The 17205-nt window shown below is 46.5% G+C and overlaps 1 protein-coding gene across 1 annotated transcript; it reads right to left on the bottom strand.

The window, feature by feature from the left end:
• Window positions 1–235: 235 nt before the first annotated feature.
• On the bottom strand, window positions 236–16192 carry LOC139052381 (E3 ubiquitin-protein ligase E3D-like). Its single transcript, XM_070529480.1, has 3 exons — window positions 15290–16192; window positions 6910–7017; window positions 236–492 (listed from the first exon to the last, which is right to left on the bottom strand). Exons 1-3 carry the CDS (start codon window positions 16118–16120, stop codon window positions 295–297), a joined length of 1137 nt encoding a protein of 378 aa, XP_070385581.1. The 5' UTR covers window positions 16121–16192; the 3' UTR covers window positions 236–294.
• Between the last annotated feature and the right edge of the window lie 1013 nt (window positions 16193–17205).

Raw genomic sequence — 17205 nt, 5'->3', positions numbered from 1 at the left:
ATATTTCATGCGGGTTTGTTTACACGAATCTAACAGCTTACGGCTGAACCGCTGCTAACATTCTCGTGTTAGCTCGCCCCGATAACTATACTTCAAACACTTGAGGCGTTTCGTGCTCAACATATGCCATCACGTAAACTGCCGTCTGTTTCTGCAGCACCGTTCTTTCCTGCTCTGGTCTTACTTCACTTTACTTCGCGTCATATACGCCATAATAAGTACGCACAACAGGAAGGAAGCTGCAGAAACTTTATTCAAACGAGAGACTGCACACACGCACCCACACAGAGGAGGCTAAGACTGGGCCACCACTCCTGGTAGGAAAATAACATGAAAGCGCTCGGAGGCGGCGCCCATGGAGTTACAGCATGTACGCATGTAGTACAGCGTGTCCTCCATCACTTCCTCTTCAATTTGGTACTGGCCAACTGAGGGATCTGTCTTCCATGTGTTCACGAGGGCATCTGAGGCATCAGTTCCCATGTAGCGCAGCTGCGTAACACACAGACCACGTAAGACACAATTAACAAAAAGCGTAACGTGAACCATACCCGCAACCAAACCTCGACGAAAATTTGTGCGCTATATTTTATCCACAACACTCCTGGTGATAGAACCGTGCGTGTGTTTCGTGTTGACACTGTGGTGCAGCTAATAGCACTATAATTTTGCGCACCTTTCTAGCACCATGACACCAAAATGAGAGTTACCGTTATATTTTTCCACCTATACGAACCTTGACGGCTTGAAGACGCCTCGCGATATAGAGGCATGGACAAGCAGCAACCTGCACATCGCGCACACTGCAATAACCTGGGCAACCTACAGTTCATCCTTCGCTGTTCAACTACCAGCCAGACAAGTTCGCAAGTGCAATCACGTCATAAACTTGGAAAACGCGTCAATTACCGCAACGGAAGAGAACGTCATAACGAGACATGCTCAAATCATACAGGCGACACCTAACACTATGCCCGAAATTTATCTTCGCTCATTACGTCACGTTCTGCGTATGTAAACTAACCAATACAATGTGCGTGCCACCTACGTTTTAAACAAAGAACCTCAGTTTGGGTTCCGGAAAGTCAAATAATACTTTCTGACTCGGTCCATTCGTTACCGCTATAAATGCGTTCAATTTCGGTGCTTTCTATGTTTCCACATTTTATTCCAAGACACCGTTGTCGCCATGTATACTGCGATACATAAAATTATAGCTTGATCCCTGGTGTTTTGAATGGATGCATAACAGTAATATTTGCTCTGATAATTTTTGACAATTCTTACGTGAAACTTGAAAGAAGCACCTCAAGGAACACCAATGAAAGTACTAATTTCCTACCTTTAGTACAAGGAATGAGAGTACAAAAATCTGAAATGTACAGAACATGCATCTGGTTCCTAGCTCGAAACATTTGTAAGTTAGATCAAGCAAAAAATTATTATGAAGATTTGTTGGCGTCAGTACTAACCACAGTGATGCCCATGCTATGCGGGAAACAGTAGCTTCCGCGAATGTAGAAACGGGTAAATTCCTATGGTACGGGGACCATTGGATTATAGTCATTGCAGAAGGCACGTGGCTTGTATTTCTGCAGAATTATTTAGGCTAGCGAAACAATGCTTGCCAGCTAAGAGAGCATGCAGAAGCCTCCTCATACTTGATTATGGCGTTCGATCAGTTTTGCTGTTCAAGCAAGGTTGTTCAGTGTGCGTTCAACTGGCGCTGGAACACCGGAGTGCTTTGTTCAGTTCACGTGTGGTGATGTACAGTAATGTGGAGTGATGTAAAATATGGTACAGTAATGAATAAGGGAACGTTCACAGACGGTGTTCAAAGTGTGAGAGATTAGACTGCTGGTCAAGCTGCCGTCGAAGGCCAATCTGAAATCGACTGCGTGCTCTTGTGTGAGTGAAAACCCAACACTACGGGAATTATTGCTCGTACTAATTTGTACCTATGGTGTCGAAGCGCTGATAGACAAAACACACCCACTGTGGAAAACTAAAGTTGCACTTGATATCAGTCGAACACACTTATCAAGATAATACGCACTCACGAGCGTTTACCATTCTTTGAGGCATCGTTAACAGCCTATACGCCGGATCGGAAAATTGGCAACCCGAGAGAAGCTTGCGTATCTTCACTGGCACAGCTTTTTAAAAATTATTTGCCGAGTCGACCAAAGCGGAAATTTTGGGTCGTTTTATTGAAGAAGTGCTAGGAGCATATTGGAGGCTAGTTCAACGATACCTCCACTAGGAGGTTTACTTTTCCAGGCTGCCCAATCTGCCAGAAATTGTCATATCTGACAAATAGTCTCTGTTAAGTTGTCATCTCAGACGGTGCATAATGTTGCTAGTAGAATAATTCCAACGGGATGTTCAACAACACCAATAAAAAACTGTCGAACAAATTGAACGATTTCTATAGACGTGATAACGAAACACTGAACATTTAAATGGTTTCTAATATGCTACCTGACCAGACGAGCTTTCATTACTATCACCAAAACATGCATGCCCCCCCCCCCCCTTCAACCTACCCAATCTAAGCAAGAGTATGCGGTTGACGTTTGAACTGCACTCACGCATTGGCCGCGTCTATACATGTCAGCAATAGCGCAGAATCGCGCAGTGCGGATCTCTAAGCGTTCGACATCTACGACACCATCAGCGGCCAACTGGGAGTGACCTTAATACACGCCATCATTGGGAGGCGACATGTCTCGGCAGGTGCCGAGACACCAGGCAGAGCGTGTCCCCGGATCACTCATTGCTGAAGGCGTGTCCGTAGCAACGCCGAGAGAACTACGATCGAGATTCGATACATGCGCTTCCAAAATGTGCCACGAAATACACGGTCATATCTCATGATCTGGTGGCGTTCATAAAATCACGTGAATTGCTTCTGCCTGCTGTGGATTCCTCTTTTCAATACTACCCTTGCAATGCTGTCGGTAAAACCAATAATTAGAAAGTTAATTAACGAATACTTGTTAATAAGCAAACGGACAGCGACGGCTACACGACCATCTAGTGTCTGCCATGCTGATGTAAAAATATTTATTTATTTATTTATTTACTGATTTATTTATTTACTTATTTATTTATTTATTTATTTATTTATTTATTTATTTATTTATTTATTTATTTATACTGTTAACCCGAGGGTCGTTACCTGGCGGGTAAAATAAACACACATACCCAAGACAATACGTGAATAATAGGCAGTGCTTTAGTCGAACATAAAATAATACCAATAATAAGCAGATCTAGATGTGCAAGTGGGTACATAACGCATAATATGTTACAGAGCAAATCACATGTGACACCAATGAGGAGGCAATAAAGAGAAGAAAGAAAAAAATATAAAAATAGTCAGGCGTTCACATATGCATAGTGCTAAAAAAATAATTGACAACAAAAGAAACAGTGGTGCAGCTTGTAAATCAGCAGTGCGAGGTATCCCTAAAACTTTAATTTCCGCAGCGGAAATGAGATGAAAGCCACTCTTCAAATTGCTTTAATGAGGCTGATTGAAGGACTTTGGTGGTGGGGATGGGGAGTGGAATCCCATTCTTCTGTTGTTTTAGGGCATAGTGAATATTTAAAGCACTCTTTTGGCGCTGTGATTGGTTCTAATTGTTTTTATGGGAACTTCTTAAGGTGCGAGAAGAACGTAGGTTTAAGTCAAGGTCAGCATTCAAATTAAGTGAATTACAGTGTAATTGATACAAGAATTTTAGTCTCGCGATTTTTCTATATTCAGCAAACTTCGCAAGTTGAAGTATTAGTAACAAAATCTGTGCGTCTGTATTTCGACAGTATGAATCGAGCCGCTCTTCTCCAGACTTTTTCAATCTTGTCTTTCAGACATTTTTGGTGCCGATCCCATACAGCGCTCGTTAGAGGGACGCGCAAGGGTTACATACATCGTTAACTTCGACTTCAGAGTAGCGAGCTTTAACTTCATTCAGAGAAGCCACAATTTTCTCTCAGCTTTTGAGCAAATGTCCTTATTGTGCGTTTTCTAGTTTAAATCTGAAGATATTGTTAAGCCAATGTATTTAAAAGAGTTAACTTACGTTAACTGGTGTCCGCCAATATCGTAATCAAATGCTAACATGCTTTTAGCTATCTTAGTCAGCCGCATGGAAGATGTCTTGCTGAAGTTAATTTTCATTTTGTTTTTCTTGCACCAGGCTGCGACAACCTGCAGCGCAGAATTTAGTGCGATTTGGTGGTGGCAGCCGTTTATATCTGAGTAAATTAAACAATTACCCGCAAATAAACGTACGGTAATATTAGGAGGAATAATTGTGTCTGACAAATTATTTACGTAGCGCAAAAACAAAACTGGACCCAACACGGAGCCCTGAGATACGGAATTGGTACGGAATTAGTTCCACTGCAATTGTCGTCAGTTGCAATGCAGCACTCGTGTTTGTTCTTTCACGTGTTTGAGCCCTAGCTACGGCGCCGAAGCTACGTGGTGGAGACATCGAGTGGTGTTCTGGCGCGAAACAGGCGTCATCTCGTGCCCTATGGTTGACCTGGGGCGCAGACTCGCCAGGATGGCGTAAATGGTTGTGGCCACCAGCAAACCTGACTGTGTGCCACCCAGAGAAGGCGGAACTTCAGGTGGAAGCGAAGTGCGTAATCCGGAACACGTCAATTAACACTCCCTGCCGCCTATCCCTACCGCACACGATCGGGGCGAGACTGCATTGGCACGACTCTTCAGAAGGGAGGCGGATGCATGGCCTCCAGGATGAGGAGGCGCGAGCGCGCACAGCCCGATGTCGGAGGCTATGGGGGATGTATAATTTGTACAAAGCATTACAGGCGGCGCGCTGCGTACCGTTCCACACGACTGTGTAGAAAGATTGGAGCAAATAAATTCGCGGGCTATTTTTTTCCGGCTGGGGTCACCATGGCTTGAAGTGTGTTCCCCACAGCAGTGTTATGAGAAACTTCGATCGTCAAGGTCATCGGAGGGCGTGACAAGAACCCGGAGCCATCAGCAGAGGCAAAGCTACTTCGGAGGAATGTAACCAATGGAGACAGAAGTTACAGATCAGTCGTTTTCAGTTATTTTCCTTCTTCTGCGATGCCTGTTGGTTGCAGCTTCAGAGGTAGCCTTCTAATGTGCGGTACACCACTGGCGAGACTCTGAACAGCACCGTTTAAGTTTTTGCGCTGTTGCAAATGGTCAGACAAAAGCTCGCACCGAATTTTTTTTCTTCACATGACACTTTTTAGTAATTTAATTTCTTAGTGATAACCTTCCTGTTGTCCCCAGCTGAACATTAATGTCTTGTCCTAATTTCTTTGGGTATCTCATAATTACTTAATCTCCCTCTCAGCTTTCGGCAAGCCGTGTTCGTGCTCAACACGTTTATTTACAACATTCCTGACTGTTGTTTCGTATCTTTAGCAGTTAGTTTCTACCTGCCTGGCACTGCCAGTCAAGCTCAATGTAGTTTGGCAGGCCCGATTCTAGTAGCTTTCTTTAATGGATGCGTGCAATGAAATATTATTAAGGCTAAAGCCTTCTCCGCCACATGGGACGAAAATCTGACCATCCGGCGTTATGGCACCAAAATACAATGACACCGAAATTGGGGGTTCAACCCTTGACCTTTGGTGGGAGTCGAACCACTACCCTTGGTGTTAATTACGGCAAAGACAAGGCACAGTTCAGTAAGATTGAGTTAATTCAGGCACTCGTATCCACGACCTTTTGTGTTAAGGCAAAATTACTTCAAGACACAGTTAATGAAGATGCAGTTAATTAAGGGACTCGAGTCCGCCACGAGCTTTGGTGGGAGTCGAATCCACGACCTATGATGTTAATTAAGGCGAAATGAATTAAGACACTCGAACCCACGACCCAACATGGAGATATGGACGAACAGGCCATATCTTCAAGTCGGATTCCAATTGCAATCGTGAAGGTCGAGTGCCGAACCCACTACCTTTGTTATTAATTAAGGCACACTTAATTAAGGCACTCGAACCCACGACCTTTGGTTGGAGAAAACAATAGGAAGTAACAACGCATTAGAATGAAAATGTCAAGTAATGAATCTCTCGTAAGCGCACAAGATTTCGCCTTCATCCTCTTTCGCGCATGCGAAAGTGTCTGTCAACTTTTATTTCCAATATGCACTACTAATTACTCTTAAAGGAATACGTGTTTATACCCCTGACGGCACATTCGACTAATCGCTTTTCAGCGTTCTCGCGAGGCGTTTTAAATTCCGCCGGTCAAAATCGAGCGCTCAGAACACATTCCCCTGATTCGTTCAACAGAGCGCCTCGCTCTGGCTCAGAGCGCTTGGAGGCGCTCTCACATTCGATACGGGAGCGCGACCGAGATCCGACAATCTCGACCACGTGCGCGGTGACTCTGATTGCTCTGGGAGCAGCTTAACGTTCGGCTGGGACATTGTTCCTGTGAGTCCAATCTCTAGAGGGCTCCGCATCTCTGCGAATAGAGTCGGAGCACGGTAGGGACAAGCCAAAACAGCGCCTGCTTACAGGCGTAGGTTCTTTTTAGTTTTTGTCACCGCTACTTTTTGAATGAACCGGCCGCGCACTACCACTGCCGCCTCGCCCCCCCCCCCCCATTTTTTTTATTTAGCACTTCGACTTCCCTTACGCTACTCTACGCACCCGTTTATTCTCCTTCCCACTGGGGGTGGGGCAGAGAGAGCTACAGAAACGCTTGGCACTTGAACTGAAAACGCTGCCTCAAGCAACATCCCTTGATCGATCCCTCTAGACCACATCAATTAGCCCAGTGTTATTCGGTGGTTTCATCTCAAAACGATCGGGCGGCCATGTCTTCCCTACATCCCCGACAACATGATCCTCGCTGCTAACAGTATATGGTACGCTCACCTTGCTGCCCACCTGCAGGTCAACACGCACTTCTTTACCTTGGACCTCTCTGGCGTAGAAGTGCTGCAGGCCCGTCTCCATCAGCCACAGCAGCAGGACCTTCTTGTCCTGCGCACGTACACACGGAGTACAAAGCTTGGGGTAAGCGGGCTCCACCGCAGCGAGAGACGCGCTCAATGAATCGAGCTACAGAGCATGCAGCACTCAGTGGCAATACGTCTTGGAATCGCGAGAATGCTCTCAACATTTGCCGGCCCCTTTATTACCGCTTCAAAAAAGTTCGAGTGAAGACACGGTTCCAGAGCCTACAGCCAGTATAGTCCGCATCAATGGGTCGCAGCAAAGTATTTACGTTACAGGCCGTGTGAATCGTGCAAGCTAACTCGCTTGCGCCTCCTCGTTCCCACCACATTCTGCCGCCAGACCGGCGTTCTCAGCTGTGCGTAAACTGTGCACCAACGTGGAAGGCAATGCTTTTCTGTGTACAAAGTGCGAACGTGCAACAATTATAACTCCCTTATGTACACTATATATAGTTGTGTAAAAAATGGAAGGAAAGAAGAAAAACGTCCTAGTGAAACTCATTAAATTCCGTTACTTGCCCTTTTCGTCGCGCCGCCTGAATTCAAGATTCCGTATAGTCAAGTTTCTTATGGCTTTGTTGGAAATCGAAACATTCTAACCGAAATTCACAGTCAGATTTCGATATGGCTTCGACCGAAGCGCCTTCTTCAAACTCGTGCCATGCACGAGAAGCACCTCCTCACCCCCTGACTCCCCCCCCCCCCCCTCAAAGAATAAAAATAAAAAGACACAAAAAACCTCATTGCACCTGCCCTTTTCCCTAAGCACTTGCAATAAGAATTAAGTAGTCGTCTTTCAGAAGATGCCACCGACACAAAGAGGAGGTGGCTCGAAGATCTCGGTTTAGCGACAATGCGTTAACAGCCAAAATTGCCGGCTGTGCTCACTGCACAAAGGGGTCGCTTGAAGAAGGATTGCGAGAGGGATATTGCCTTGACCTGTTGCCCGGTATAGAGTGGCATTGGCGCGTGGATGGAGTGGCTTTGGTTCAAAGTAGCCAATACCCTTGTGTGTGGGTATGTACGTGCCACAGCCGAGATGTACCATGAAACGATCCATAGATTCCCGACAAACAAAAGATTATGCGCTTCCCACGCACTGTGGGAATCGACGCAAGCGAAGCTCTCTGTGCTGTTTGCTTTGGTTGACGATAACTAGCGGTGATGTTGACGGTGAATGTTTAATTTACTCAACGTTCAGTGCGACACGGGAGTGGTGAGTTGATGTTAAACGTTACCTTGCGTGCACCACAGCTGTTTGGCTGCGTAGTACACAGAACACACAAGGAGACGTGTTTGCTTGAGGCACTGTTGTGCGCCATTGTTCATAACCTCCGATACGGCTAGTATTGTCATTGCCTCACACGGCATATCGCACCGTGGCATAAGTGTTAAACTTTATTTGAATTATGGGGCTGCACGTGCCGAAACCACAACAGGATTATGAGACACGCCGTAGTGGGAGACTACGGATTAATTTTGACTCCCTGTGGTTTTTGAACGTTTGTGTTTATTCTTATTTATGTTGTTTTATTCTATATTTGTGTTTGTTTTTGTAAGTTTACTTTAAGCTACGTCTTTAGTTAACTCGTTTGATTCAAAGCACCAAGTCCTGTGAATAGCAGGGCTGGCCTCTTCGATCCCATTAGAGCATTTCTCTCTCATCTACCTTGTCTTCTGAATCTGCCTTCTAGCTGTGTTTTCTGCTACCATTCTGTCCTTGCTTCTTGTGTTGTTACCGCAATGTGATTAAACAATATGTACAAAAGAAAGGTCTAGAAGCTATGACAACAGAAAAGTTTACATCTACATTTTGTTAAAACCATCATGTGTGTTGCACAGTAACTTCGCCTTTTACCTCTGTTCGTATGTTTACGCATCAGTGCATGCGGCAGCTCAGTAGAAGTGCGCATGAAAGGGTGCAATATTTTGAAACAGCACCTTGCTATGTTCCTTTATTTTTTTCACGCTTCCACTCTTAGTAAACAGACGGTTTCGCTGCCCATCACATGTGGTGATACACATTTTAAACACAGGTAACAATGCGCAGTAGAGTGTCATTTCCTGTCTGACGCTTTCGTCGTAACAAAGGCATTTTTCAGCGAATATAACCCAGCAAAGCAGTGCCCTCGAAGCTTGTGCAACTTTCACCATTTATTACTTCACCAATTTTATTGCCTGAATCTGGGCGTCGCTTTGCCTGCGCCTTGTGCAATGAACAAACTGCCTCAATAAAACACGTTCAACTTTACTCAGCATTTTTCGGTATATAAAACGACAAAAGCATGCTAGCAACGTTATCCGGGGCTAATAATTGTGCTTGCATTTGCGTTACTTGCCCGAGCCAGATAAACAAATTAAACAAAAGATACGGCACAACTGCGCTTTGAAGTGCACACTGCTGACGGTGCCTTCCAAACGTGCCTCGACTACTGCTGTTTCACCACGGCGCCCTTCAAGCTCGGCAATGGCTGCCCGAATGACCATTTTGGGCCCCACAATGTTATTCAGTGTTAATAATTGTGTTTGCATTCGGATTTGCCAGCACTTAAGTATGTTTCCATGCCAGTACTTAAATTGAGCACGATATTTGTACAAGACGTTGTTTTTTCAGAACTGAGCTTCCATTAAAAGGAATATGCCATCAAATGAACTACCTGTTAGTGACACTGTAGTGACACTCTTGTTTCTTCATGTAATTTAGGGGAACGCTATAAACACACGGACAACAGAAGTTTATAGCGTGCTTATAGCGAAGTACCCTCCTAACTACAAGATGAATTTCCGCCAACTAGCCCAAATTGCCGCCCTACAGCTACACTCTTGTTCCTTGCCCAGCACTTCCGGTTGACCTCCTGAGACGACCAAGGACGAAATTAAAAATAAATCAGAAAAAATATAGAAAAAGACAGTGCAGTACAATATTCATGGATTTCCTTATAGATACGATATCAGATATGACTTTAGTCATCGGTTGAGTTGCTGAAGTTCCTGGAATAATTATAATTAATTAGAAATCTGATTACCGCACACCAAAGCACAGAATCGTAGACTTTAGAAACCCGCCACGTGAGAACGACTTTGGCGAAACTCCTGGAAACTCGGAAGTAGAAGGTGGCAATAATGACGTTACTAATGACGTCACACACAAGAAGGTGGCACAGTATTTAACTGGCTAATTAATGGAAAACAGTTGCGTGACATAGGCTGAACATGTCTAGCAGAGCGGATGTGACGTCATTCACCCCTCTTTTGCTTCTCTTTTCTCGGCGTTTACCTGCTTGCCGCCCGCTCGCAACAGCTGCGCGCGCGCACACACACACGTTACATGCTCTGACGTCAGCAGAGAAGGCGCGTATCGCCAACATCACCTAGACTAGGTAGTCTAGGTGATTCTGGTAAGGCACGCTTCGTGCCAACACCACCTAGTTCTTGCGCGGCTCGCTAGAGGACTACGTCCTACCAGGTGGCGCGTTCTGCGCTTCCTCCTCGCCCAAATATCCTGCCAGGGGAATGACGTTCACTCGCTTAACCTAACGAACAACAACGCCGAGGTGCGAGTGCCACTAAGAGACACCTAAGTGAAAGGTTAGGGTCGCCTACCATTTTTTTTTTTAATTTTGGAGGTCGCGGGATGGATGCTCGGCTATAGCGTTCACCAGCAAAATTATAGTAGCCCTATTAAGGGCTGTTGTTTCATTAAACATAAGCCTTTACGCTTCGTTGAGTGGCTCAATGGCGGACAGCTAGCAGTCGGAGTCGCTTTCTTCGGAATAGCAGCTTGGGTTTGTTGGTTTTCCATCCTGGTGTTAACAGCGCACAACGCAGAAGGGACACGATACGAGAAGACGACGCCACAAGCGCTGTCAGAGTCTTCATCACCAGTTGGATGACGGTGCGTTGGATGTGGTCGCTCGCGGACGTTTCAAGTCCGAACTTTGCCTCCAGTTCTACCACGGGCTGCATGTTCTTCCGCCATTCTTACGCTGTTACGTGCGTGATTTCCTCATTCAAGATGTCTTCGAATGTGCAGAGCTTCGAGTCGCTGTTGCCCGCAGCGATGCTATTTTTGTCTTAGCCCACATCAGCTCAATAGGATTAAATTCGCACAGGTACGACGGGAATCCGAGTAAAACGCAACCGGTGACCTGCCGCGGTTGCTTAGTGCCTTTGGCGTTGCGCTGCTAAGCACGAGGTCGCGGGATCAAATGCCGGCCACGGCGACCGCATTTCGATAAGGGCGAAATGCAAAAACATCCATGCACGTTAGGAACCCCAGGTGGTCAAAATTAATCCGGAGTTCCCCACTACGGCGTGCCTGATAATCAGATGGCGTTTTTGGAACGTAAAACCCCATAATTTAAATACAATCAGCCTTTTCAGCTGCGTTGTCTATACGATGTATTGCTCAGTAACCGTCACTTAAACGATGACACCAACTCAAGCAGCTGCTTCATCACCATCCTTTCACTGTAGGCGATACTCTTGCTTTTGAGCCACTCCAGTAGTTTATTCCTCCTTCCAGGCTGTCGGCGGCAATTTATCTTCTCGCCGGATGTGATAAGGTGCATTGTCCGTATCAATGAAGCTACCAGCTGGCAATTTCTGCAGAACGTCAGTGAACTACCTCTCGAAACAATTGCGTTCCATTTCTTCGTGGTAGTCGCCTGTATTTTGGCCTCGGAATACATCCAAGCAGCCGTCGACGAAGCCATTCTCGCTCCCAGTGTGCGTTATGATCAGGAGCTGGCTTTTCCCAGGTTGTTTAGGACCCGTCGACAGGTCATCGAGCGTACGGGCGTCCGCGCTTCTGCACCACGGTGTCTGTCCTCGCGATCGACCGAGTGTGTCCCGCCGTCACCCATGTCTCCGTCCAGGAAGAAGATCTTCCGGCCTTCCGCCCGGTAGTGCTCCACGTCACGAAGGTAGCGATTCCGCCATTCGGCGATGTCATCCCGGTCGATAAGCAGCGAGTCACGGCTCCTCTTCTCGTGTTCGTGTCCGAGCGCGACAAGCAGGCGACGCCCAGTACACCGCTTCAGTGATGGGAGATCCATACGCTTCGAGAACTCGTTCGTTGTCTACTCGACAGTCGGCATCTCGTTGCGGCGAAAGAAATCGTGCACACGTAACCCCAGCGCGCACAACGTGGAGCTGTCAAGCTTCGTGCTGCTCCGCATTTCGTCTCGAAACCACTTTCTGATTACGAGGGACGCCGTAGTGGTGGGCTCCGAATTGATGTTGACCCCCTGGGGATCTTTAACGTGCACTGCAACGCAAGCAGACGGCCGTTTCTGCATTTCGCCTCCACTGAAATACGGCCGTGCTGCAGCCGGGATTCGAAACCGCGATCTCGTGCTCAGCTTGCAACGAAGCTATATCCTAGATAGTTTATTTTTGTTTAAATGAATAAGCAAACATTTCAGTTTCCTATTTGCAGAACCTGTGCACCTGAGCTCGTTGTAGAAGGCATGAAGTTATTTTTCTCTCGCGATCCAGCATGTGCTGTACCGCACGAGAGCTCTGCCAAAGCAATCATCAAGATACAAAAGTATTATTTATACCGAGAATTACGCGTTTTAGAAGCACGATTTTCTGAGCGCGAATATTTCTTTAGTCGCGGAGGCAATCGGCTGCCGGGCTTCGGTCATCTGAGTTTCGGTCATCTCCTGCATTGTTAGTCTTGTTAAATGTGTGCAATTCCATTCTGTTTTAGTATCCTCAGAAATTACTTCCTCAATTCCCTATCTGCTTTAGCGCCTATCCAGGGGAAGCGAGTACTTCCCCGGACCCCACGTGATATCCGGCTTCTAGTCAAACCCGGTACCCGTGCCGGGTACAGTAGCGGCATGCGGGGATACGCATATCAAAAGCTTTGCGTCAGCAGACATGGCGGCACCCATTGAAGCAACAGCTCTAACCTAACACCAAACTGGGCTCGAGTCGTGGCAACGCGTGAAGTTCGTAAGCAAAGAGAAGCGACGGCTGTTATCGCTTTCTCTCAACTAGCGTGTGTTATGAAGATTGATTCATTAGACGCCGATGTCGATGTCGATTGTCGATGTCGTGGCTCGTATAGGCGAAACACCGAAACGCTTCGGCTGTGCAAGAAGCAGGCGAGACTTCCGAGCGCAACAAATAATTGACAAATTGCTTGCTGCTAATAGAATAACCTCTAAATTGTAGTTAAACGCCAAAACACGAAAGTCAAAATTACTCTTATTCTAAAATCGTACATTGTATTTTATTATTTATAATAGCTTTTGCTTGACGCCGCAGTGCCGCTGCAAGCGGAAGACGCTATCCGAAAACTCAAAGCCCTCTTCTTAAGCTCTTCGTTTTAGCGTTCCCCAACGCCAACAGCCGCAAAGCTCCATGGGGCCCCAAACTTTTGTGGCCCCTATTCTAACATCGCTATGTCAGCATAGGGAGTTGCTATCAAACTTAGTTTTATAGGAAGAGCAGAAGCAGCTACAAATTTCTTGGATTTTTAACTTTCAAGGCTTTTACAACAACCACGCAAAATGGAACAGGTAAATAAATATTAAACTTCGATTTTGTGCACCCAGTTAAGCTGGGTTTTGTCTTTTTGCTCCTGTATTTCACGTTGCCTCGAAGAACATCAGCAAAGTGAAGGATCAGAATCTCGAAGAACACGTTTTCCCCACGGCTGCTATGTTAATGCTGCTAGCTTTAAGTGTCTATGGAACACACACAGAGACCTCGAAACAAAAAAAAAAACGCTTTTACTGCGGTTCTGTTCTTAGTCAAATTTCGCGGTAAGACTGCATTTTTCGTTCGTGATCGATCCATTTAACTTGGCACTCTTCCGTGCTTGATTTGTCGAGAAAAAAAAAATCAAAATTTGTCTTCGCCACATCGATGCCGTGTTTCGCCGTACTGCAGACTCCGAAAGTGATAACTGACTATGTAATATCACAGATCTCATGTCTTCGATATCACTCTGCGAGGGGCGTAAATCAAAGCGAACTTGAATTTTTTTACACGCACAAAGAATGCTGTGAGCGCTTCAGAACCTAGAATAGATCTTGCTGCCAAATTTTAGCATCGGTAGCGCAAATTCTTTCACTGTACCACTAATTTGTGAGTAGTATTTTTCTTTTCACAGCCTTCGTAAAGGTCGTCAAAAACCACGTAAGCTGTAACTTGGATTACAGGCATAGCTACAGGTACTGCAACTAACGCGATTTACAGAACTGCGATGTCTCTTCGTGGCGCAGTTAGGATTTGCAAATTTCCAATGGTACATTCGACGGGTTGCATTCAAGCGCTGAAGAGCGCTCTTACAACGCGCTTTACAATCGGCTGCTCCTTTCATAGCGCCGCGCCCTAAGAGCTTCGGGAGTAAGCACTGACCAGCTCCAACCTCGATGATCAGCGCTTGCTGGTGTTGAAAGATGTGGGAGGAGGGGAAAAGGGGGGAAAATAAAGAAAGATGCGGGGGCGGCGACTTGGACTGAACACTCTTCCTCACTGCTATGTCGCAATAAAGACGTTTATTCTCTCTGTCTCTCTCCAGCTCAGGGCGCTCGAAGGAACCTCCGAGCCGCGAGCGCGACCGAGATCCGTCAGAAACTATCACGTGGCAATTCCGATTGCTCCGAGAGCAGTTAGCGTGTTCGGCTGGAGCAGGCCACCTCTGGTTCCAAGGGTTCCAACCTCGAGACGGCTCCGCATTGCGGCAAACAGAGTTCGAGCGTGGTAATGTACCATTATCGATTTCTCGTAATTTTTCTAAATTGCTATCGCAATAAAGCTATGAGACTTTAAGTAGTCGGCAAAGTTCAGGCATTCTATATGAATTCAGCTTTCTGTCTCCAGAGTGGATCAATTTTCATTGAAATCGTTAGAGCGGTTGCTCTAAATTATGTACTTGTTTTCACATGTATTTGGGTAGAAAAAATTCTAGTTAATTTCATGCGGCCTCGAGGCGTTTAAATCTTCGGTAGCGTTGCTCTTGAAGAAGCACCTCAGCAGCGAGTAACTACTGTCGACGTTTATATAGTGGTCAGTATCTCCGCAAGTGGTGTGGGCAACCGGGATCCGATTCCCTCGACGGGTAGAATATTTAAAAGCATGTATTAGGATGTATTTTCTTCTTCTTTTTTTTTTGGAAGTGCGATTACTTACTGCATATGCATGCGTACAGGGCAAAACGACGAGTGAGAAACGGGACCGGACGGTCTCGTTCCTCACTCGCGCTGTGGTACGTAGTTGCAATGTCGCCTCGCCACCTCCAACTAGCCCAAAGGACCGTGTCAGCTGTGATTACTTACGGAAGCCAGCACAATCCTGCAGGCCTCGTTCAGCTGCAGCCGAGCTCTGATGAGGCCTCTCAGCAGGCGAGACGCGTCGACGCCATCGATGGGGCTGCCATCCTCCTCGTTGGCAGGAGTTGGCGTCACGCGGGTCGCAAACAATGCCGTGGACGATGGAGTCGCCTTTCTCCCCACCACAACGTGACAGATGCCACAACGTACTTTCCCATCTTCCTTGTCGATGTCAGCTTCTCGAACTTTTTTGTCGTGCACAACGAAGTGAGCTGCGGTCGTGAACAGCTCGTCCGGCTTTGGCGAGAAAACATCGGGAAGGTCGTCGCTGCTCGCAGTTTCCCGTTGCTTACAAAACCACTCACCCACAGTCTCCTTCCAGTCTTCGGATGGCAGCGGCACGACTCGACGAAATTTGACCCCTCCGCCGAGAATCCCCGTAGCGCATTCCACGCACTCAAAGCAGTAGAGGACACCAGCGGCAACTGCGGGTTCGACGAAGGGCTCCATCCTCTGCTCACAGTCAGAGCCGGCCGACTGGTGGAAACGCACGGTGAACGTCAGTTCTCGGCATGGCATCGGCTGGACGAATTCTTTCCGGTCCCTGACAACCCTGATTTCTTGGGGGTTCGTGATAGTTTCGACATCGAATACAACGTCTTCGGGAAAAATCAGATCCGTCTGTGCGCACCTTCCCCCGCCTTCTTTTGCGTTCACGACGATCGTAATTCTTGACGACGTACATTGAGCGGTAACATGGCCACCTGACAGGTCCCACACAAGTGCTTGAACCTTGCAGAGTCTAAGTAAGGGTTGCACTTCAACCGAGACGTCCATTTTCACCAGGCGCTGAGAACGAAAGGTACGTGCTCACGAGCATGCGCGATTCCACGCGCGCTTCACGCAACCACCTATTGTCACCCGCGCTTTTTGGCGTTTCCAGCGTCCAAGTGCAACACAGGCGACATCCAAGCGCAAAAAAAGAAAGAAAAAATTAACTTGTGTTGTCGCGACCGTGCGCGAGAACTTGCCCGCCGCGACGGTCCCACGGCCTACGAGGGGCTGGACATTCAGTTTAATGACCCGCTGCTCATCAGATATCTGATATCATATCAGATATCTGATGTGTAACTGACGTTTTTTTACCTTGTCATGTTCTTATGCTGCTGTTTTTGCGATCACCCATATATATGTTTTTCGTTTTAATAAAAAATTTGTTGAGAGTTAGCGCTCGTCCTGTCTGCTCCTTTCTGTATCCGTGTTCACTTCGCGCTACCAAGCCACAAAGTTACAAAGTTAGAACGAGAGTAGTGAACCATTATGCATTGTAAGAGTTCAGGTGTCAATTGGAAATGTTTTCTGCTGTTCCTGTCTGTGTAGCATTTTCGACTGATGTTTCAGCTGTCGTGTGCGGTACAGTACGAAGCTCTAGACGGGATGGATGAGTGGCATCAATCTGAAATATATACACATGAAATATAGAACGCTCACTGTGAAGCTCATGATGCAAGCTTTGGCTTCAGCATATAACTATAAAGTTGTTGAGGATGCTAAACACATAGCTTGTGGCGCCTTGTGTAAGCCAGCTCGGTAATTTGGTAATGTTGTGTACTAAAATAGAGAGTAATTACCGTATTTTCACTTAACTAGCGCGACACGAATATCGCGAAGGGGACTTTTGGTCTCTTAGACAGAGGAAAATATGCTTACTATAAAAACGACTGTACCAACAGAAATGATTACCGTAAAAACAGCAAACATCGCACAAAACGGATGTCCGCAAGGCTTTATTCATGGTTACTTCGAACTGCTGTATGCCCACCAAGATTATTGAACAAGCCTTTTAGGCGGATTCCACGGTGATGCGCCGCGCGACTTCAAAGACCGTTCACTAGAAGCGCCGTTCAGCAGCGCCTGTCATA

This window comes from Dermacentor albipictus, unplaced genomic scaffold (genome assembly GCF_038994185.2).
Source record: "Dermacentor albipictus isolate Rhodes 1998 colony unplaced genomic scaffold, USDA_Dalb.pri_finalv2 scaffold_22, whole genome shotgun sequence".
Lineage (NCBI taxonomy): Eukaryota > Metazoa > Arthropoda > Arachnida > Ixodida > Ixodidae > Dermacentor > Dermacentor albipictus.
Note: the sequence above shows the minus strand (reverse complement) of the source record. Positions and strands in the feature narration are given on the sequence as shown.